Raw genomic sequence first — 24,169 nt, 5'->3', positions numbered from 1 at the left:
AGTTATTATATGAACATTTTACTTTGATTTACACTTGCATTAGCTACCTCAAATTATCCAGTATAATATTCCTTAATTACCACATGTCCAACAGGATGTGTGTTAGCCTCCAGGCTGACCTTATCATCACAAAGAAAAGAGCAGTTGATGAAGGGTTCTCATTAGTGGCTTATATTTATAGAGCACCTCTGTGACCTGCACCTGTAAATATTTTTTTTCCTGAAACTACTCACGATAAGGAATGTTTCTTTATTTTCTAGGCTTTGTTTCCAGTCCAGTAATATGCAGACAAAAGGCACACATATTATGGAGGTGCATGTGTTCAAGCACAGCACTAAAAAAGAAATGTAAAGCCTTAGTTATTCAACATCAAGTCTTCCCAGGGTCATACCAGAGATGCTTTAGAGATAGCTTTTCACCATTGTTATGAGTACTGTCATTTATCAGCCTTAAAGAATCACCTACTCATCCTCTCCAAAAGTAGCACAAAGTCAGCTAGAGTAAAAATAAAAGATAAAGCATTTTCATGTCAACAATCAGGGTTCTTCTGACGCACTTTTATGAATTAGGACATCAGGAGTTGCAGCCAATCGGCAACCTCCGGCCGCGAGAATTGAAGCTAATGCAGAAGTGTTAAAAACTGCAGTTCATCAAGTGTCTGCTTGAGGCTGGCTCCAGAATTACCGGAAACCACATACACACCAATTCAAAAAAGACGATCTTTACAGCAGAAATAAACATGTTTACAGCCTGGTACAAAAGACGAGTGTAGTCTGGATAGCTCATTTCTCGATCGGCACACACTGAAGGGGGGGTGAATTTTTTCATAATGCGGCAATTTTGAAGATATTAAGAATACAGGTTTTTCATTATGAGAGGCACAGCTGACTTGACTGACAGGCGGAAACACTAGCTGTTGGCTAGGAGGCTGAAAGCCCGCCTCTTTACCTCACACTAGCTCGACTGCACTTAGGTTGAGTTCAGCATTTCCGGTATGGCTACCGCCGACGATTGGCTTCAAAACAGTGCTTCAGAAACAGATGGGTGACATCACGGACACTACGTCCATTATTACTACAGTCAAAAATACAAGATAAAGCATTTTCATGTTAACAATCTTTTGACGCACTTTTATGAATTGAGACATCAAGAGTTGCAGCTCACTATGCTGCTCCTGTAATTAAAACAGCTGCTAAAACTCTCAATGACATCTGGGGTATAAAGTGTTATTTTTCCTGTCAGCTGTATGTACTCTTTGTTCTCTTTGAATGCTGCAGAAGTTCAGCCTTTGTTCTTAAGAGCTAATGATTGCTGCTGCACTGGTCTGCATCTTTATGTAACTTATAAAACACAATGGCCGTCAACCCAAAGTGAAGGAAGGACTGGCCAGTTCAAACAAGGCTATCTCAAAATCTGCCAGAGCGCAGAGCATAACAAAAATACGAAGTGTTGAATGATTTTTAATTGAAGGTGATCTGATTTGTCTTTTAGAGGAGTGACAACGCGCAGCTTTTTTTTTTACTAATTGAACCTCTCTGTAGTGAGCAGTTGGATTGTCAAGTTTGGTGGATGCAATGCAAATGAATCAACAATTATCTGACTTCTGATTCTCAAAAATGAGACCTTGTTCTGTGTTTTTCACTCTGGCTTTCTTTGTTTGTTTGCTTCCTTTTGTGGTACTCCTAGTTTCGGTGTTATTCTTTAACTGATGTGTGTAAACCAGCATTTACTCTATTTGAGTAGATTGTTAATTGCCTCTAGACTAAGCATCGAATCTTAATATTTCCATCTAGAATAAAAATGGATTTCCTCAATTGAAACCTTCAAATTCAACCCAGATGTTGCAATGAAATTGAACCATCATTGCAATATGGCTTATGGCTCCTTCTCCACTTGCCCACTCTTACACACACATAATTTTTTCACATACATGCAGAAATGCCCAAACACACACACACACACACACACACACATTCACACTGTGCACCTACAGTACCGGCACAGGCTTTCAATTGCACTTCCACTCTATCCGTGGCAGGCCCAGCCTTGTATTCCCCCAACCCCCCCCAACACTCACACACATACATACTCACACACAAGCTCACGCAGACACTCACAGACACACGCACACACTCACACACTCCTCTAATAGCATATCAGGTTGCCCCACTCTCCCGGCCAGCGGCGGCACCTCCATTTCCCCAGCGCTGTAATTACTTTAGGGAGCTTCCGCAGCTACAGAAAAAGGTGTGTGTGTGTGTGTGTGTGTGTGTGTTTGTGTGTGTGTGTGTGTGTGTGTGTGTGTGTGTGTGTGTGTGTGAGTGTGAGTGTGAGTGTATGTGTGTCTGTTCGTGCACATGCATTCACTTAGAAGGCAGTGTCAGTATGAGCTTCTACAGAAAACAACAATGATGTGTGTGTGCAAGTGCAACAAAGCAAGAGACAGTATGTGTGTGTGTGTGCGTCGGTGTTGTGGTGTGTGTGCATGGGAGTGCATGCGTGTGTGTGTGTGTGTGTGTGTGTGTGTGTGTGTGTGTGTGTGTGTGTGTGTGTGTGTGTGTGTGTGTGAGCGTATGTGTATGCGTGTATGTGTATGCGTCTGTGTGTGTGTGTGTGTGTGTGTGTGTGTGTGTGTGTGTGTGTGTGTGTGTGTGTGTGCACATTTCTGCGTGAGGGATCTGTGTGTTGTTTGTTTTCCAGTGACAGAGCCAGTCCCCCTGCAGACAGAGTGGGTGATTAACAGGGTTGACGCCTAGAGGGTGGCCCTCTCATTAACACTGAACACACACACACACACACACACACACACACACACACACGCACACACACACACACCGCTCACTAACAACAGAGACTCTTTCTCTACTGTCTCTCCTTTTCTCTCTGTTCCTTTTGCTCTTTGTAACCGCACGCTTCCTCTTCTCTTTGTGTGCATGCATGCAGGCGTGTTTGTGGTGGAAATGTGTTGGTGGATCAAAATCTAAGAACTTGGGAGCCATTAAGATGTCAGATTTGTGTCATGCTGGGCTGAAGGTCCTTTTGGCAATCTTATTTCAAACCTAGGATTCAACCTGGGATTTCATTCCTTAGATTTTCAGCTTCATATGTTCTCATTTTTGTATTCCAGTGTGCCAAAGCAGTGTTCTCTACTGCTGATCCAATAAGGCGCTCTGGGAGATATGACTGCTTTTTTGTCATCTAAGACATCATAGTGTGTTTTTTAAAAACACTAATTAAGACACACATTAGTTGTAATAATTAACAGGGCTGTGCAATTACTAAATCATTCTGATCCAAATGTGTAACTCACACACTCTGTGAGCACAGAGCTGATTCCTGTGTTTTGAAATATTTTTCTTTGTCTCCCTCTTGCTTCTTTTCCAGTACTATGAGATGTCCTACGGGCTCAATATTGAGATGCACAAACAGGTGAGTTAACCTATTTTTCAGACAAACACTACTGAAGGCATCTGTGTGAAAGGCAGTTGGTCTGTAGTCTTTATAACAGGATATAGTGTTTGACTAGACTAAGCAGTCAAATGAAATAAAGCTGCATGTTCTTCTGCTCTGATATGCCTTTGATTTAAATTCTGTTTAGGTTCAGGAAGCAACATGTTAAATATTCAACACACCAGGGTTATGTTATTGCAAGTGTCTCTAAGTTATGCTACAGGTCACCTGATCCTGTTGCCAGGGAAAACCCAGAAATAAGTCATGGTGAGCAGGACTTCTGCAGGTCTTTGTAAGCCTTGCTTTTTTATACCCACGCACCTGACCATTAGTCATGCACTGAGCTATGTTCTCTTTGATGTGGTATTAAGAAAGAGCCACAGAGAAGAGCTGCAGCTATTTCAGAGCATTATTTTGTGCCACAAGTAACGGAAGATGTATAATGAAGATTGTTACAGCAGAGTAGACCCCAACAGGATAAGCAGGAGTCTGAAGGTGGGGTCTTGTCTCACCCTGAAAGAGTTATATAATAATATTTTACACCAGATATTGAAAAGGGAATGATTTGATTGATTTAAAACGATTGAAGATTTTTTTAAAAGGCTGCAACAGTCACAACTCACTCTCACTGTCAGAGTTGGCCACACTTTCTTTACACGGCTATACCACATAGCGTGCTCTGTTTAGTGTTTACTTCATGCTCCATCTTCAGTAGATTTCTCAGTCACAGCCAACAGATTCTGTCTTCCACCTCTCCTGCCTTTTCTCTGCTGTTGTCGTCTCTTTGCTTGGTTTTCCTCCGAGCACACACTTACTGAACGTCTTTCAGAAAAATTGATATGATTACAGTTGTATTAAAGCTGTAAACAAAGCAGTGGTTTGCTGTCCGGAAATAACAGACTATTGCTTTGGATTATTGACAACATAGCAGTGCAATAATCATGAATAAAACATCACAACTTATTCGTTCCAACTTTCAATAGAAACCTGGAAAAGGCAGAAAGTTGTTATTTTTGACTCTTTGTGATTGGACAATGACAAGGTCTATCTGTCCTTCATCACAGTCCCTCATCACACTTGGTTGTTGTTCGTGCTGATGATTCACTAAGGGAGCTTTTCATGGTCTTATAAGCCTTGGAGGTGTTCCAGCTGTCAGTCAGCCCTCATCATCTATGAACACGCACAAAAGGAAGACCTTTTCCTGCAGAACCTTGAGCGTTCAAAGTAACTCCTCTCGCTTTGTTACTCTGCTCATGCAGACACAGCTGTGCATTCCCAACCTCATTCCACAGCTGTACACCTGCAGCTCACTGATTGGCAGGTGTGAATTGCAGAGATAATCTCCCATCACTTTGGGAGTGTTGAGAGACATTTGAATGATGCCACCTGAGGCTGTGTTCAAAATCCAGACGCAGGGGGCTTAGTTTGTTCTGCTGTTTTAATATCAGTTAAAGTTCACTCTGTGTACTCTGCACTAGTGTTCTAAAATAAACTCTTTCAACATTGACATCACAATATGTGTGCACGGTAACATTGGCAGACTTACGACTTTATAGTTTGCAAATTTACCTCAAACATTTCATCATATCATTTTATTTTGATGAATCCTCAAATCCTATGAAGTGAGTTGTTACATGATGCAGGGCGTGTATTGCTGGTATGAGCAGGCATGGTTCGGACACGTTTTAATATCTTATCATATTGGGGCCCTGACACAGTGTGCACATAAAAGTTGTTAAAAACCACTACCTGAGCATCTGCCTGTGCATATTAGTGATATGCACAAAGAAGAACTGAGCTTTGCTCAAGTTTAAAATGCAATTAAAGCAAACATGAGCCAGTATCAGACATTGTTACCCACTAATTCGCAATACTAAAGTCTATATGTAGAGTTTAAATGAAAATATTATCTCTTTTCTTTTTTTATGGTTGGTTTTTAGGCTTTTCGTATCTTTGTTGAGAAGACGGGACAGTGTATAGGGCCATATGAAATCCATTTTATGTTTTTCCAAATTCCGTTTTTTCCATTTCAAATTTTTAGAATTCTGTTTTTTACCTTTTACACTTATTTTACCACCATATAGTGTGTGCTTTTTGTGTCAATGAATAAAATGTCCATGGTCATCACGTATTTTTAAGTTTCCAGTCAACAGTATGTTGGCAGAATTTGCATAAAAGCATGTCACCTGACACATAGAAGTCATTTGGAACTGTTCAGCTCTGTATTTTGGAGTAAGAGACGAGTTTCATAGTTTTTTTGCTGACAGTTTCTGGTGGCCGCTTTGTAGGGGTGGGATTCGAAAACCGGATCCGACTTAGAACCGGTTCCAATTGATCAATTCCATCGAAATTGTACACCTCAAATGTTATCGATTCTTCTTAACGATTCATTTCCCAGCACGACGTCACGTCGCGGTACCTTGCATTAAGTCACACACTCTGCGAAACAGAACTCCTTCAACCACGAGTACACATGGAGAAGAAGAAGCGGTCTAAAGCGTGGCTCTATTTTAGTAAAAGAGATGAGAACAATGCTATGTGCAATCAGTGCAACGCTGTCATCTCATGTAAAGATGCAAATACCTCAAATATGCTGAAGCATTTGTCGAGTCGGCCTCCAAGCTTGGGGTTCACATTGGGCCAAAGTGGAGAAGGGTTCCATGGGAACATGTTTGCGTCGGAGAAGCGTACCCCCGACTACCTCTCCCCTTTCAGAGTTTGGACGCGTTCCCTCAGGCTCGAGGGGCCACGTCCGGACTCACGTGGCTGAAAATGAGGTACCGAGGTCAACCTATTGTTCAGTATATTCAAGTTGAATATGTTGCTGTTCAGTCTTGTGCAGACATAATTACAGAAAAATTAAAATAGTTCCTTTTGGTGCGTAGGACTGTGTAGACTACTTTTTCCCCCTCAAAAAAATACTCACGAATCGTTAGGAGAATTGATAAGGAATTGGATTGATCAGCAGAATCGACAATGACATTGACATTGATAAAATCTTATCAATTCCCACCCTTACCGCTTTGACATGTTGTTTATTTCGGGAGGGGGTGGGTGAGTGTTTGTGAGGAGATGCACGGGTGATGCCACGAATGAGCGTTCCCCGGAAACATTTCCCCAGACAAACGTTCCTTCTACTAATGATGACAGCTTTTCAGTCACATCATGTCAATTTCCGCAATATTCCACTTTTAACAGTAGATTCCGTTTTTATTGGCTAATTCCGCGATTCCATGAACCCACGTTCATCATAGGGCCCTAAGTGTATAGATTCATGAACAGGGAAAAGAGAGCGGGGTAGCCATGCAGCAAAGGGGCCAAGGGTTAGAGACGTAGGCTGCCACAAGAAGGACTGTGTCTCCTGTACATGGGGCAGACTATTCAATCACTGGGATAAAGTGCCACTGTGAAGAACTCTTACCCTGCGATTCCACTGCACATGTGGGCGCTGCATATCATATGAGCCGCATCCTCCAGAGCTGATCCATGCCCACTGGGTATTTTGAAACAACTAAAAACATACATAAATCCTTGATCCATGTCGATCAGATTGACTTTTACCATTAACTTTGTCTGTAGGTTACACAACAGCAAAGTGTGAGATAATTATAAACATTAAATACAACTAAACCTGGAAAAAAGGAACATTTTAACTTTGTATCATACTCAGCTATGGTAGATGCACAAAAAGTACAGGGGGATATCCAAATAAGCATCAGACTGACTTCAGAAAGGCTGAATGACATCTTGTAAGTCTGCATATACGTTGTCATACATATGAGATCTTGCTGTTCCCCTGTGATCATGTGAATTCAGCTTCCTGGGGCTGCACTCTGCTGTGCTATGCTTCATAAACTCTATCGTGAGATTGGCCACACACCATTGGATAGAGCAAAAATTGTGAAAAAAGCACTAAGTAGGAGTTCTAATGTAACTCACTCATTCCACATATTGTAATAAGATAATTTACATGGCTGCAAATGCATAGTAATGATTTTGTAACTGCAACAAAGCTAGAAATCGTAGCTGCAGTCAGATATTTAACCCAGCAAAGATGGTGCTGTCAGAATCAGTTGGCCATTTTGAAAATGAAAAGAAAAAGGAAGCTGGCGTTCAGGGCTGGAAAGGGAGAGAGAGAGAGAGAGGGAGGGAGGGAGGGAGTGAGAGAGTGAGAGAGTGAGAGAGTGATATCCATACATCAGTTAGTGTGGCTGAAGCTGGGGGAGTAATTTATGCTCAGCCTGTAGGAGGGAGAGAGCGATGGGCCTCTAAAGGGCCGGCCCTTATCAGTGACCTCGTCTGGCGCTGGCCGTCCACACACACACGCACAAACCCACACACAATCACACACACGCACACACTGTCTTATGATTGACGGTGCACACTGACGGTCATATTGGGAGAAGCGAGTATGCTTTGACAAATGGACACGCACACACATACACACACACACAGAGAAGTAGCAGCTTCCATGATTTAAAGACCTTCACATGTATGTACCCACACAAACTCTGAGGTTGGGGAAACACTGCATCCGGACACACACACACTCACACACACACACACACACACACACACACACACACACACACACACACAATCTATTGCAGGAAAGCAAGGATACAGCGATGCTGAGCCGTACGCGTGCCACTCATCTCGACCCTTTCCTTTATCTGACAGGGATGAAATCTACAGTCACGATTGCAGTTGCACGTTTCAGTGGGTGTGTGTTTTGATTCATATGTGTTTGTCACGAAATCTATGTGTGTGTGTAATGGATGCTCATGTACTTTCATTTTGGGAGTTTGCAGTTCTGTGTGTGTTCATGCACGTGTGTGTATGTGTGCACGCGTGGATGCTGGCGCGCATTTGGTCATCCGTGGGTGTGTATAAGTGTTTGTGTGCGTGCTACATGTGTGTGGGTGTGTATTAATGCGTGTATGCATGTGTACCTGCATGCTTACACACATTTGTTTGTCTGGGGTGTGTGTCTGTGTGTGTCTGTGTGTGTGTGTTTGGATCAAGACTGCCTCCTGGAACATTTGTGCACGTGTACCAGACTAATCAGCCCATATGTTTGGATAGTGTGTGTGTGTGTGTGTGTGTGTGTGTGTGTGTGTGTGTGTGTGTGTGTGTGTGTGTGTGTGTGTGTGTGTGTGTGTGTGTGTGTGTGTGTGTGTGTGTGTGTGTGTGTGTGTGTGTGTGTGTGTGTGTGTGTGCGCTCTTTCTTTGTGAGCTGAGTGGGTGCGGAGAGTCGCTAGTTCTATTAGAGAGTTGAAATTGAAGGGGATGTGTGGAAACGAGTGTCGAGGAGCATTCATGTCTAGGCCCATTGTGTAGCGCCAGTCCCCTCCTCCTCCTCCTCCCCATCCCCACCTCTGTCTCTATTTCCCTCTCTATCTTTCTTTCTTTCTCCCTCCCTCTCACCCTCACACATTCAATTGCTCCCTCTTGATCACTCTGTCCTCCTCAGTTCAAAATATACCTCTCCACTCTGTCTGTTCCCTCTTGTCTCTCCTCTTTCTCTTTCTGTTTTCTCTGTTTTGTCTTCTGTGAGGAGAAGCAAGGTTGAGATGTAGATTGTACTGGAAATACATTGAAGAAGTTATATTGTTGCTGGGTTCTCTTTGTCTGTCTATTGTTCTCCCTCCTACAATTAGTGGTGAATTTGTGTCGGTCTTTACTATAACTTACGTATCTGTGTGTTTCTGCCATTAAATATAGCGTAGGTGTTCCTTTTGTGTGTCTAAATAATACAAACTGTCATATGTATTGACAGTGATGACTGCTCTGTTCAGTCTTTGCTGCTGCTGCTGCTGCTGCTACCCTGCCTGTGGATGTTCATGTATATACATGAAAGAGAGGAGAGGTGTGCTCTCCCCACCTTTGGCATTCCACATATGCAGGTAGAAGGGTAGGGAGCTCCCAGAACAAAGCCATACCCCCAGATATAACTTAATGCATGCAAATAATTGATGCATTATCTGCATTTCAATTCAGTGTATTCTGGTAAATACAGTATGTCAAATGGGAAAGTTACCTGTGGTGATAGTTGTCACAGCCATGCAGTGTGCTAAATTTAGAATAATTCCTTTTGATATAATGGGGCAGAAATATAAAAATGTATATAAGTAGGGATGCACGATATTATCGGCACATTATCGGTATCGGCCGATATTGGTTTTAAAATGAACTATCGGATATCGGCCAACACGCCGATAAAATAATTGGCTGCTGCACACGTTGGGCTCATGTTTCAAGTTAAATTTGAATTTAAGCAGCAGTCTGTAAGGTACATGTAGCTGACTAATTTAGGCACATTTACTGTCAAAGAGTAAACCATTTTATTTAATGTGGGTTTAATTGCTGCACAATTAACTTTTCACTTGTTCCCTGTGAACAGAGGTTAGGTTTACTTACCATGTCAAATGTGAAGTTGGCCAAATTTGCCCTGGTTGTGCGTTTTGTTATGATTGTCTCAGGGAGAGCATCATCCAAGTTTTAAGCAGGATGTATCTTTTTGAATGATGTATCTTTGATGATGTAACCTGTACATGTTACTTTCAAGCGGCAAACTCCAGTCTCAAACGATGAAGCCAATGCGGAAGTGATATAAAATGCAATACATCGAAAATCCACTTGAGGCTGGCTGCAGAAACACCGGAAACCACATAGATATGAATGGGAAAAAGACGATCTTTGCAGCATTAATAAACATGTTTACAGCCTGGTTCAAAAAACGGCTTCGCCCTACAACGCTAATCTCTCTAATGGCACACACTGTACGGGGGGTGAATTTTTTTCTAACGTGATGGTTAAGAAGATATTAAGATTATGAGTTTTGCCCAAATAAGGACATGACTGACGTGACTCCCGGTCGGGAACACACAGCCATTGGCTAAAGGCTGATTTATACTTCTGCGTCGCCCCTACGCAGCAGGGGCTGACACGGACATGAGCCCCACATACTTGTGCGTCGATGTGTCCGTGTCGCGCAGCAATTCTCCTCCGAAACGCTTGAGGGCAGTGCGGTCTCTCTGATAGCCGGTCGCCTGCTTCTGGTCCCGCTACGATCTCTGTTTACTTTTCCACATCGATTCAGAGCGTGTTATGTTAATCTACAGCTGATACATGTTGCTGTTTATCATACAGACATGATTACATGAAGAATAGAGAGGAGGAGATGAAATACACGGCCGATGTGTGGCCGATGTCCGGGATCCCGGAAGTGCTGTGAATGCGGGAAAGACAAAGCCGTCGAGCGGACCAATCACAGAGGTTGTGATTGGTCCGCGTCGGCTCTACGCATAGTTACATTTTGGAGGAGGTGCACGTCAGCTACGTGCGTAGGCCTCTGCGTAGGTACGGGAGCTACGCGGACCTACGGCGTAGGCTACGCCGTCGATTCAACGCAGAAGTATAAATCAGCCTTAAGAGACTCACACTACGTCACACTCTGCCTCGTTGAGTTCCGCATTACCAATATGGCTGCTGCCGTCGATTTGCTTCAAAACAGCTCTTAGGAACAGATGGGTGACGTCACGGATACTACGTCCATATTTTATACAGTCTATGGTTACTATATATATTGCTTTCAAAATATATAGTAAGTACAGGTTGGTGAAGCCTTTTTAAATCAGGCGCCCAATGAACAGAGGCTCCCCTTGACGCTTGTCATTCCCCAATCTCACTACCCAGTTTCCAACTCTATCCACTGATTTTTCTCTCCTCACAAAGGCAAAAAAAGCCTCAAAAAATACCAAATAAAAAAAAGTACAGATTGTATTCAAACTTAAAGAAAATACTTGAAAAATGTACTCTTTCTTCTTCTGCATCTCAGATTCTATGATGGTTACAGTTTGTTACTGTGATGTGATTCAAACTGTCTTCTTTCATATGAAAGTGACGGGAAGGGAGTGTTTTTATTTTTAGTGTTTTCAATCTTTTTTTAGTGTTTAAAAAAAAAACAATGCTCGAGTATCATGTCCTGTTGTGCTCCTGGCAGGAAGCAGCCACACAAGACACTCACTCTGGGACAAAAGCAGGACACACTGAGGAAGTCTGTGTTGGGTTTGCTTAGGCTGCTGTCCATGCTTCCTTGAAGCACATTTTAAATCAACTTGAGCACATTTTGTTTGTGTTTTATTCCCTTTTTACTTACTTCATTTGGCAAAAAAGCTGCAAAGACATCCTCAACAGCTGTGAATGCAGCTTTGATGTAATTGTCCAGTCATCTATAATGTGTGTTTTATTTGCACATATAAAACACCCTTTTCATCAAATGTTTCTTCCTGTAGCACTTGTGAAAAGCTTGGAAGAAGCAGAGTGAAATGTAAAGGCAGGACAAAAGAGAGAAAACAGCGTTTAGATAGAAAAGAGCAGAGAGAGAGACAGTGAGAGGAGGATAATAGAGAGCGCAGATAAAGGAAGAGACTGACGCTGGGTTAGAAAAAAGACATCATAAAGGGCACTGAAAAGAGGAAGAGCCGTAGTTAGCATGGAGCGAGTCCCGCAGAGACATTTTAGAGAGACATTTTAGAGATGTCAGGGAGTGTGTGTGTGTGTAATGATGAGCAGATAGGAGTGAAGCGCTTGATGGGTAGCTGTGCTCTGCATGCCTAATGACTGTTAGAGGGCCCCACGCTCCTCATCGTGCCACGAATTACACTCTAACACAATTACTGCTGCTTTGCATATCTCAGACGGACTGGATGATTACCAACCAAATGTGATAATAGACCTGTATGTGAGAAAGATAGGGAAGCGATGAGGAAGAGGAAAAAGTGTGTGTGTGTGTGTGTGTGTGTGTGTCCGTGTGCGCTTGTGTGGGTGATTGCTACCCTGTGTGTGTATACGTGTGTTGGGTTGTGTATGCGTCCAGAAGTTTGGATGAGTATTAAGCAGAAGAAACTCGATTAATGAGAGGACTAAAGGGAGTTTGATATGTCTGGTGTGTGAGTGGGAGAGAGGAGATGTGTGTGTGTTTGGGAAGGTCATCGTAGATGTTTCTCATACCAATGAGTGAGAGATTGAACCACACACTCCCTCTCAGGTTTTGCATGCACCGTGTGAACAGAGGTCTGTCCTGACCCGATGTATGAGTTGCACGACTTATTCTGAAGTCAGGTTGAGTGTCAGCCATGGAGTCTACAGGGGGCTGGTCCTGGCCTGATCAGCTGCTTCTGATGGTCAGATACTTTTTTGGCACATTAGATTCAATTTTGGTAGGCCGACTGCACACTCTCGCACAGTGACAGCAGGGCCATGAGTCGATTCCCCAACTTCAGGGCTTTTTTTCCTGATTGTGCATGGAGTTAGCACATAAATTGTCTCATCACTATCATCGCTCTCTCTCTCTCTCTCTCTCTCTCTCTCTCACTCTCTCTCTATCTTATTCTCCTCTATCCCTCTTTCCAACCCCAACTTGGTGGAGGCAGATGGCTGTCCAAAATGAATCTGGTTCTGCTCGAGGTTTCTGCCTGTTTAAAGGAAAGGTTTTTTCCTTGCTGCTGTAACTAGCTGAATACTGCGAGGTGTAGGGGTGTAACGATTCTTTTTTACCAAGGATTCGATTCGTATCATGATTCGTGGTTGCCGACACGATTAAAGGACAATATTGGTTCATTTAGAATACGATCTGAAATCACTTCAGTAACTTTTAAGCCAAAAATTCAATCAGTGTGAGTGTGAAATAAATACTTTGATACTGAACAGTCCTAGATTCCTGTTGTTTCTTGTAAGGGAATCAGGTATAAATGAATTATGGATATAAACGTTGTGTGAAATCCCATGGCGCCTTAGTAGGTTGTTGGATAGATTCATGGTGTTGCCGTGGTACTTTACTTGACCTTTACATCACCTACAATCAGTGAGCAACTTATTTAGAACATCTCCATCTTTGAAAAAGCCAAAGTGTTTCCAGACGCTGGGCCGCAATGGTGGCTTGATCATACCTCGCTCGGCGGCTCCGCCATGCTATGTTTTGTTGTCTGCTGGCGCTTTGCGATGGCGTCACTGACAGGCAGCCTGAATTGAGTAACGTTTAACGTCTTTATCATTAAAAGTGCAACAAAAAAACATCCATATAAAGTCTGCCGTGCTTAAATCCAATGCGTTATTTCCTAGTATCGATACAATCGGTTTATTACCTTTTAAAACAACGTTTCATCGATATATGTCGTCTGGAAGGCCAACTTGCAGAGCACAGATCGATGTAGTCGGATCATAGGAATATAAATCGATACATCAGTGTAGTAGATGAATCGTTACTCCCCTAGCGAGGTGCAATCAAGCGGCAAACTCCGGTCTCAAATGATGAAGCCAATGCGGAAGTGCTATAAGCTGCAATACATCGAAAATCCGCTTGAGGCTGGCTGCAGAAACACCGGAAACCACATAGATATGAATGGGAAAAAGACGATCTTTGCAGCATTAATAAACATGTTTACAGCCTGGTTCAAAAAACGGCTTGGCCCTACAAAGCTAATCTCTCTAATGGCACACACTGTACGGGGGGTGAATTTTTTTCTAACGTGACGGTTAAGAAGATATTAAGATTACGAGTTTTGCCCAAATAAGGACATGACTGACGTGACTCCCGGTCGGGAACACACAGCCATTGGCTAAGAGGCTCACACTACGTCACACTCTGCCTAGTTGAGTTCCGCATTACCAATATGGCTGCTGCCATCGATTTGCTTCAAAACAGCTCTCAGGAACAGATGGGTGACATCACGGATACTACGTCCATATTTTATACAGTCTATGGGTGCAATGCTCATTGTGGATTAAGATGAGATCAGACTGAGTCCTGTCAGTAAGAGGGGACTGGATCTTGTCCTGTCTTGGTGTTGGGTCTTTGTTAATAATTGAACATAGAGTACGGTCTAGACCTGCTATGTTTGTAAAAGCGTCTTGAGATAACGTTTTTTATGATTTGGCGCTATACAAATTAAGATTGATTGATAAATTGTGAGCTTAGGTTGTGCATCATTTATGATTTACTCGTACAGTGAGAGTTCATTTTCCACTTTGACGTTTATAGTCATATCGTGTTCGCACAGCCTTAAAGGGTTAGTCAAGTGATATCCCATGATTTCCTCCCAACAGTAAATTCCTTGAAATGACTAAAACAAATACAGATTATTTTTTTCTCAATGATCTGCACTTAAACTCGGATGACCCTTTAGACTATACTTTATATTGTGTCATTGGATGATCGCCCTGCAGCTGAATTACTCACATGAGCACCGAATGTGGAGTCATCCTCTTTTAAAAATAGTCTCCTAGAAAGGACCAGATTATGTGGTTAACATATTCAGTATGAATATATTAGGTGGGCATTAAGTGCTGCAGATAATCTTGAGCATGTCATATAAAACTTAGTAACACATTGTTGCTTTTGCTCTGTCAATGGAAATTGTAATAAAATTGTTCTTTTTTTAACCGAGAAACTGTCTTCCTTCCACAGGCTGAGATTGTCAAGAGATTGAACGGGATCTGCGCACAAGTCCTCCCCTACCTGTCTCAGGAGGTAAGCGCACACACACACACACACACTCACACACACTTTGACACGAAGACGTCACCGACCCTCTGACCCTCAGACCTCTTCCTTACATCCTGGAATGAGATCACGCTCATTCCCGCCTCATTAACTCTCCACCTCTGTGACCCCTCACTCAGCATCCCTCCTCCACTTCTCTCCTCTCCACCTCTGTCCTCCCATCATTCATCATCACGCCTGTTCTTTTCCACCTCACTTTCGCTTCATTCCCCCCTCCCCCTATTCCCTTTTGCTATATTCAATCTGTCCTCCCTGTTTTCCCTCCCCCCTCTCGTTTTGACCTCCTCCACAAAAACCCTCCCTATTCCTACTCCTCCTCCACTGCTCTTCCATCCCACTTCTCTTTTCCTTTATGTGTGTGTGTGTGTGAGTGTGTGCGTGTGTGTGTCAGAGTAATAAATGGTTGTGTGATTCAGATAAGCCATGCTCTTATCTGCCCACCAGGGCGTCGACCTCCACCCATTACAGCACACCAGCCAACCATCCATTCACCGGTGTCACACAAAGCTTTTGAGTGTGTGTGTGTGCGTATGTGTGTGCGTGTGTTTGTGCGTGTGTATATATATGACTGGATGAATAGATGAATAGCTGGAGGGAGGGCTGCATCACCAGTGCGGGTTGTCGGGTCTCTGTTGGGACTATTGATATTGATCTAACCTCTCCACCTCTCTCCCCCCAAACTCTCCTCCCCTTGTTTCTGTCTTGCTTTTATTATCCCTCTCACTTTGCTTTCCTCGACTTCACTCCCTCCCACCTCGACCTCTCCCTCATCCTCCCCCGTCTCCAGCACCAGCAGCAGGTCCTGGCGGCCATAGAGAGGGCCAAGCAGGTCACTCCCCCAGAGATGAACTCCATCATAAGGGTATGATCGTCTCGTGATCGCTAAAGAGTGCAATTATTGACAATCATCGTTCATTCTGTTGTGTTCTTTAAATGCCTTTTTGGGGGCTTATTTGTAATTTTGCAACATCTGTGCTGTGAGATGATTTGAACAAATCAAGTGTAGCCAGCTGCTGTCATCATTATTTATATGTCAATCAAGTATCGGGTACTGTCCTCAGGGTTCTTTTGTGTGAACAATTCACAACAGGAATTAAAGGCTTCAGTGAATATTGATCAAAAAATCCATGTTATATATATTTTTAAAATATACTTTGAAGTGAGACCAGAATGAGGGAGTGTACGTAATTCAATGCAATATAATAAGTTCCAATTATTTACCCTATTATCAAAGTTGTATATACTGAATCAGGACATTTGAAGTGTTAGCCAAGAGGCCAAAATCCCTCATCTCTGTGACTACAACCTTAGCAAGCTACACTCTATCATTATAAGCTTTGCACTAGCAAGCTTCACCAAGTGATCATTTCACCACCAGAGGTTTAGTCTTCACTTGACGAGCCACTCCATCACTTTCATATGGTTGTAGTGTTAGCCAGCTGAGCCATTTCATCACTGTGACGCATGACTCAAAGAGGCGCTGTGCCTTTGTCTGTGTCGTTTGTTTGATATAATGAGGATACTGGGCTGAGCACAGCCTGTTTATACGATTGGACCTTCTTCTCCATTATCCTACACCCATCAGCATTCTAATTTAACAGCCACTCATTTGCTTCATTAATCTAGTATGTCTAATATCTTCTTTTACATTATACTGACATGTTGGTGCGTCTTATTGGAGTTTTGTGTTTGATCATAGACCATGTCTGTCCTTTTTAAGATTACTTTCCATTTCTGTCTCCTCCTCTCCTGCTTGTTTTCTTGTGAAGGTACACATTGAAAATTGCATCTGTTATAAATAAGTTATATGCACTGCAGAGTTTCCATCTCTTACAGAGCATGTATTTTGTCTATGATACGTGCATTGCATCAATCCTTTTGTGCCTGATCCGTTAGCGCTGTGCCTCAGGGGTTATATATTAAACATAATTGGTGATATATAACAGCTCTGTGTACTACAGATGAACCATTTTCATCATTTATTATTATTATTATTTTTGCAGTGATTTGTGTGCCGCTTTCACCCTGCTGTGCCTAATTCGTGTGCGGTTGTTTTTCATGCAGCAGCAGCTCCAGGCTCACCAGCTGTCTCAGCTCCAGGGCCTGGCCCTACCCATGACCCCTCTGCCGCTGGGCTTGAGCCAGCCGGCCCTCCCCGCCGTCACCACCTCCTCCGGTCTCTTCTCCCTCTCCTCCCTGCTGGCCTCTCAAGCCCAGCTGGCCAAGGAGGAGAAAGCGTCACGCGACGGAGTAGACAGCCACCGCGAGGAGGACGGAGACAAGTCTGATTAGATGGTGTCCCCATTCAGCTCTGTTTTTGTTCAGAGGCATGAATCCCAAGATCTGATTCTCCTTTTTGCCTACAGCCTCTCCCCTGGTCTCCCTCTCTCTCTCTGGCTGAAGCTAACATTGGCTTCAATGCTGTCACCACCGCTCCAGCTACAGACCCCAAACCAACTCCTGTTATTGGGAGAGATTTGACACCTGCTCCCTTTGTCAGACTTGTCCAGATCTCTTCATATCTAATATACTTGGTTTTGTGTCAATATCATACCCAGCAGGGTGACTTAGTTTCTTCTGTTTCTTGTGTCTTTTCTTCAGGCACTGCTTTTTGTGAGCGATTAATCTTCAGTTTATTTCTTTTTTTTTATCAGCCCTTATTTCTGTTTCTGTTCCTTCCTCACTTCCTGTTGCTTTCTCTCTGTCCTTATTTTAGTTAAGCTTTTTTGTTTTCTCTTTCACCCTCTAGATCTCCCCAAACCCTCTCCTCGTTTTTAAAAGGTTTCTTGTCATGCAGGACTGATCTGTGACACACCACACTGTGGGTGTTAAAACAGGCTCAATGTTAGACATGGTGATTCCTGGGCAGGAGGAGGAACTTGACCCAGACACAAAACAGGAATAGGACAAACTTAGTTTTCCTACAGAGACCAGTTGTATTGAAATCTTTTGCCGTTCAGATTGCATGCATTCATTTGAAGATACATTTTGGCTCTAAGTTTAAAAAGTGGTATGTTATGAGTCAGAGAAGCAGTAAATGTGTGCCGTCATGTCCTGGCCAAAGGAAAAACGTATCTGAATCTTCACACACACACACCTCCAAACCAACGACTGCCACATTAGTGGGAAGTAAAACTGTAATGAGAAGACATCTCCCGTCAACAAAGTAGAGATTTTGTGTATAATCCTAAATTTATCCGTGGAAAGGCACCACAGGAAAAGCACCTTCTTAGAACAAACTTCATGCTGAGAGCTGTCAGACAAGATAACAAACCCACCAGAGTCAGTAATCCTGATCCTCACCTGACCCTGCGAGGAACATCAGATAAATCCGCCCCGGCACCGTCACTGACAGGCTACATTTTCATCAGCAGCTAAATGAGCAGAGCTGCCACTTGACTCCTGCTTCCTCCCACCACCTTTTTCATCTTTTAATGTGCACTGATACGAGAGCAGGCACAGAGGGGAGAGAGAGAGAGAGTGTGCATGTTGTGTGTTGACAGCAGAGGGCAGTGTGTGTCCTCGCTGAGTGCAGGCATGAGCAGAGACAGGACAGGGTACAGGCTGTGTCACCAGAGGAAAGGACTCTGTGTGTACAAAGTTAGAATACAGCCACTAGACTGGATGGATGCCATTCTCTGCATGCAGTCAGACTTAAACTCGCTCATGATCCAGTAGGAAGAGTCTGTTTTGAGAGCATTAGGCACACTGGACTTGTGCTTTAGATGCCTCTGTACATTCAGATTTAAATACTGCACATATGAAGGCCCTCTACATGTCACAATAAGGTTTCCCAGCTACAGACAACACTAGGATCTAACAAACTTAAATCAGCACCCATTACACATATGAAGCACAAGCCTCCATAGCTGCTCCCATGAGTAACACCTCCCCTCAGATACACAGGCCCCGCTCAACTCACCTGCCGTTGTCATGTCCTCCTTCACACTCTGCCTCTCTTTAGGTGAAACTTTGCTCAAAAATAATGTCATCTCAAACTCTGGCTGCCCAATTTTTAAAACCCGTGTTGTGTTAGTGCAGTTTCCCTGGATTGATTTCACCAGGAAACCGTTGTTGCAGGCTAATGCCTCTTTTAATTACTTGGGGTTTAATTACTTAATGATGAACTTTGGCTGACGTGAAGCATCCTTGTTCGTTTGGCTTTCAGGCAATCCAATAAATCACAGCTTCCCCGGTTTCCCAGTCTGGGATAGCTCTGATTTCCCAGTACTAATTACCACTCAGAGTGTGAGGAAGATGTCAGGCAAGCACAGTTTATATTCACCCACAGAGTTTCAAGAAGAGGTCTGATCAGGCCAGCATTAGTGGAGACGTGCGTGGACTGTTGTTGAAGCTTTAACAGGTTCAATAGACGCTCTAATGGCCCTTTTAAAGACCTCTTTCTATGTTTTACAAGTAACATCAGTGTTTCCTACACACAGACGGTACCTGGGCAGGCCGCCTAAGTATTTTTCCTTACCATTTTTACATTCTTCCTCTACCACTTTAAGATCGCCGTCCGCAATCAGTAACTCACGTGATCTCCCCTCAGTCTTTGGTCCTAACCTGCAGCATCGGACACGTGCTCTCCCAGTGATCAGAGATCGAGAGAGAGAGAAAGGTCTGGCAGTGCCTCCCTTCAGTTAATTCATTGACTAAATTGCAACATCCCATGGTAAATCTTTACCTTCTCATACCGCTGTTTTAAAAGTCAAATGTGACTGATTTGGTCATTCAGCGCTATCTTGTTTTTGATTGTTGGGAAATGTTACGTCATTAACAAGTCTCATCCGTACACAGATCACCTGTGGGATAGCGTGAACACATTTCAAAATGCTGATTGTGTTATTTAGGCGCCTTTATCAAAATGTTGCTCATGAAGATTAGACACACAGAGGAAAGTGAAACGGTAGGAGGTGGAGCAGGACACACCGCAATGTGTATAAAGAGAGGAGAGCTGTCAGTATGATGTGTGTGTGTGAGGAGGGGATAACAGAACTGAGGGAAAGTAAGGTGAACTTGTCAGGGAACAAAGCACAATTCAAATTGAAACAAATTATAGAATAAGAGACGGCATGTAGAAGGTATGTAAAAACAATGTATTTCAACACTCCCTATTCACCCACCTGCAACAGGTATAGTGTCATTCTGTAGGAAACACTGAGCATGTTAAAATGTAGGTCGTTTTGCAAACATTTATGCCTGCAGCTGTCACCGAACTGGTAACTGAACCTCCTACTTATCCAGGAGTTCACTAGGTATTGATGATTGTTTCACTGTGACTTCTTTCTTTAAAGACAGCCTTTGTTTTATGCCAACCCCCCCCACCCAAACACACAAACACAAACACAACCTGTCTTAGCCTACGTCTCTGTGCAGCACTGCAAGAATGATTTGATATAAAAGGTTTCTTTCCACAACAGAACGAACCTTTATTTTGAAAAATACACGACTCAAATAAATGGAGTCAAGTCTACACATTAACCCTCTTGTTGTGCATGTATGTGAATACACTACACAGATGTGTACAAACAGCTGTACAGGTTTGGTTGTTGCTGATTGACAGATCGTTTCTGTACGTTCAGTCACTGAAGCGAACACGCTACACTGCTTGTGTATTGAGCTCGCAGCACATCGTCCTCCCATCTAGCCACACACTGTATGTATCTAGCTACATACTGTGCTTGTTGTAGTGATATGCAGAGCGTGTAGAGGAAGTTAAACACACATACATAGACACACATACACACGCGTTAGTGCATGTCTGCAGGGGAACAGAGATTGATTTCTTTCTGGTGGAAACATTTTTTTTAATGTTTAGTCCAAACTTTCTGTGATCAATGCACTTGTTTTATGTTTCTTTTTTATTTCTCTTCTTTGTTTTGAAGTATTAATCGATATGAGCTAGAATGAGAATTACAAAGCTGACGTTATAAACATACAAATGAAATTCTATGTATTTGTTAAAGTAGTTGGAGGTCCTCGCCTCCATATACAGTTCTACATAGAAAGCTTTACGTGTAAATAGCTGCATCTTCTCTTGTCTGTCCTGGATGATTCTTGTGCTATTGTGTTACAAAACCGATGTGACACCAGGGGGGAAACTGCAGTACATTGACCTTTGACCTTTTGACCTTTTGACCCTTTCCCTCTCCTGAAATCCCAGTTTGTCCCATCCTATATCTGCCTCCCTTCTTTGCCCCCATAGCGTGAAGCATTGTAAGCGTTTTGAGCTTTGTAAAGGTCTTTTTTTAAATACTTATTTTGTGCATAATGTAAAACCTGAAAGTGTGTACTTTGGAAAAAAAAAATGTTTTGTGTCTGAAATCATAGCTTCATTGAAAAAAAAAAAGAAACTATTAAAAAAAAAGGTACATTTACTATAAATAATATGAAATGTTCTGCAGTAAGGAAGGACTTCTGGTGCCTTACAAATAAAGTCAATCAAATCATAAGAAAATGTCCTGCTCCTCTGTGACTCTGAAGGTTTGTGTGGAGATCTTACTACAGATCAGTTTTTAAGTACATATGAAATATGTCCATATAAGTAATATCAATTGTTTCTTTAGGGGTCCTCCCTGAGTCATTAGTTAGTGACACCTATGTGCTTTTTAACACAGACTACTGTCTAGACCAGGGCTTCCCTATCTTTTCAGCCCGTGACCCCCAAAATATTGGTGCCAAAGACTTGGGAAACCCACTGTCCCTCAAGGTGATTTAATGTGGCTTCATTAAGCTGGTCTGCAGAAAATTAGCCTACCTATATGAGCATGTGGCTGTGTTTCCTGTGAATTAACCTACTGATGCTTTTGATATTTAACTGTTCACTAACCCTAAATTTAGGAGTTATCTGGTAACAAAGAAAGGAAGAAAACTAATCACATTTTCCATTTTCAAGGTTTTATTTCAAGGTAAGCTACAATTTTTGTCGATATTTTTTACTATTATGGGTAAAATGTACTATTTTTAGATAACTTAAAAAAAAAACAACATCTGGAAGACATCTCATGATCCCCCATTTTTGTCTCGCGAACCCCAGGGTGTCCCGACCCACACTTTGGGAACCCATGGTCTAGACAATAGACTTTACAACACAGAGGTACTCTCAATGACGTTACAGTTGCCACACTGTACCACGTTCACCTAACAAGTTCAAGTGGTGAGAAGAGTGTATCAGTCGATGATGTAAGAAAAATGTTCTTGAATGAAGGCATCATGCTTATTTCATGTGACTTAACTCTTTATTGAAGAAACTGGACAAGTTAATTGTGCTTACCTCTTACCTGATTGGCAGATTTTTTTAACCATCTCAAACAATGATAAGAATAAATTATAAAGCAATATTTTAAAAGGATTAATTAAGACAAAATAAACAAAGCAAATAAGTACATCAAAGTCAACTGTCAGGAAAAAGCCAGATGATAAAAGTGAGTTTTAAAAAGATTTGAAAGAGTCACTGAATTTGCCCCTCTGACATCCTCTGGCAGGGAGTTCCACAGCTCTAAAGCCTGAACTGCAAATGCTCGGTCACCTCTTCTGACCAGTCAAGATATAGGAACCACAAGCCCTGCTAGAAGACCTCAGGCAGCTGTCAGGGTTAACAGTTCGGCTGGAGCCCGACTATTTAAGGCTTTAAAAACAGGCAGTTAAATCTTCAGGTTAACTCTAAAAGTCCCAGGTAGCAAGCGAAGGGCAGTGAGGACAGGTGCCAAATAATTGCATCCTTTGCTGTTTATTAAAAGCCTGGCAGTAGCGTTTTGAATTAATTGCATTCTTCAAATGTTGCACTTGTTTTGTAAGTTATATTTTGGGCTTTTATGCCTTTATTTAGAGAGGATAGTATAGTGGATATAGCAGCAAACTAGGAGAGAATGGGGAGTGAGATGCTGTAAAGGAACAGCAGGTTAGGATTGAACCCAGGCCACTGGCTTGATGGCTGTAGCCTCCGTACATGGGACGAGTAACTTAGCCACTGGGCCAAACCGTTGCCCTATGGATGACTTTTTGCAGAAGAAAGAGAAGACCTGATTTTACTTTACTTTCTTAGTTGAGCATAACAGGACTGCATAACTCTGGTCACCTGGGTGTCAAAGGAAAGGTCAGAGCCAAAACTGCTAGGTTGCGTGCCTCTTTACGATCATTACATAGGGCAGCCAGGCTAGAGGACAGATTACTAATGAAGCTAGAACTTTCAGACATCCAGTTTTTGATTTCAGTCGGAAATATGAGAAACATCTGTGGTGCCAGGCTTTAGTGGTGTATAGAGTTGAGTGTCATCAGCGAAACGGTTGAAGTCAAAACTATGCCTACACAAGATTAACCCCAGGGGAAGCATGTAAACAGTGAATAGGAGGGGACCCAGAATAGACCCTTGTGGAACCCCACAGGAGAGAGAACCACAGGAGGAGGAGGCATTTACAGCATTACATAAAAAGACCAAAGGGAATGAACCAGTCCAGCAGTACATCACTAAACCTGAGAGTATTTCAGATGACTGATGACATTGGTATTGTGGTCCACTGCACAAAAGGTCAAGGAGAATCAGAACAGAGTACAAGCCAGAATCAGCCGCAAGCAACAACTCATTAGAGACCATGACCAGAGCTGCCTCAGTTCTATGTTGGCAGCCGAAACCAGATTGAACATTTTCGAAGGTCGGATTTGCATAAAAGAAATCAGCTGAGGGGACACATCTTTCTCTAAGACGTTAGATAAAAACAGCCTCTTAGAGATGAGTCTAAAATTACAGCAATCCAGGTTTCATTTTTTGCTTGTAATATTTATCTGGACTTGTCAGGTGAATGTGGCTTATATCATGTCTAATAAGAAAGAATAAGACTTTTTTTTTTTTTTTTAACAGAAAAAAAGACAAAAATACTTAGGTTTGAGTTTTTCTGGTGCTTACTGGAAATGCTTACCATCTTTCAATTAATCTAAAAATTGGCAAAGAGGTGGGCCTTTAGCCACCTGGCAAAGAGCTACAACACATTTGTCCATCTATAAACTAAGCTTTGCTTCCAACTATGCAAATGCAAGCATAAATCAGACTTAATTTAATTAATAAAACATTTCTAGGATATTCACCACCCCAAGGATTTGAGACGTTTTTTTTAAGTCTGGCTGAAAACATCTCTGCTATAAAAAGGGGTATTT

At 42.5% G+C, this 24,169-nt stretch overlaps 1 protein-coding gene across 2 annotated transcripts in view; it reads left to right on the top strand.

Annotated features, from left to right (window-relative positions):
- The window catches only part of tle5 (TLE family member 5, transcriptional modulator), a 58,088-nt gene extending 36,618 nt beyond the window's left edge, over positions 1-21,470 (top strand). Inside the window, exons 4-7 of one of the 2 annotated variants that reach the window (XM_034710403.1) lie at positions 3,385-3,429; positions 14,921-14,983; positions 15,804-15,878; positions 17,084-21,470. In XM_034710403.1, the coding sequence (XP_034566294.1) occupies positions 3,385-3,429; positions 14,921-14,983; positions 15,804-15,878; positions 17,084-17,308 (408 nt within the window). In that variant the 3' untranslated portion in view covers positions 17,309-21,470. Of the gene's footprint in view, positions 1-3,384; positions 3,430-14,920; positions 14,984-15,803; positions 15,879-17,080 lie in introns of both variants that reach the window. The other variant, XM_034710393.1, reaches the window with a different exon arrangement.
- The last annotated feature ends 2,699 nt before the right edge of the window (positions 21,471-24,169 follow it).

The sequence above is a fragment of the Notolabrus celidotus genome, chromosome 2 (assembly GCF_009762535.1).
Source record: "Notolabrus celidotus isolate fNotCel1 chromosome 2, fNotCel1.pri, whole genome shotgun sequence".
NCBI classification, from domain to species: Eukaryota; Metazoa; Chordata; class Actinopteri; order Labriformes; family Labridae; genus Notolabrus; species Notolabrus celidotus.
Note: the sequence above shows the minus strand (reverse complement) of the source record. Positions and strands in the feature narration are given on the sequence as shown.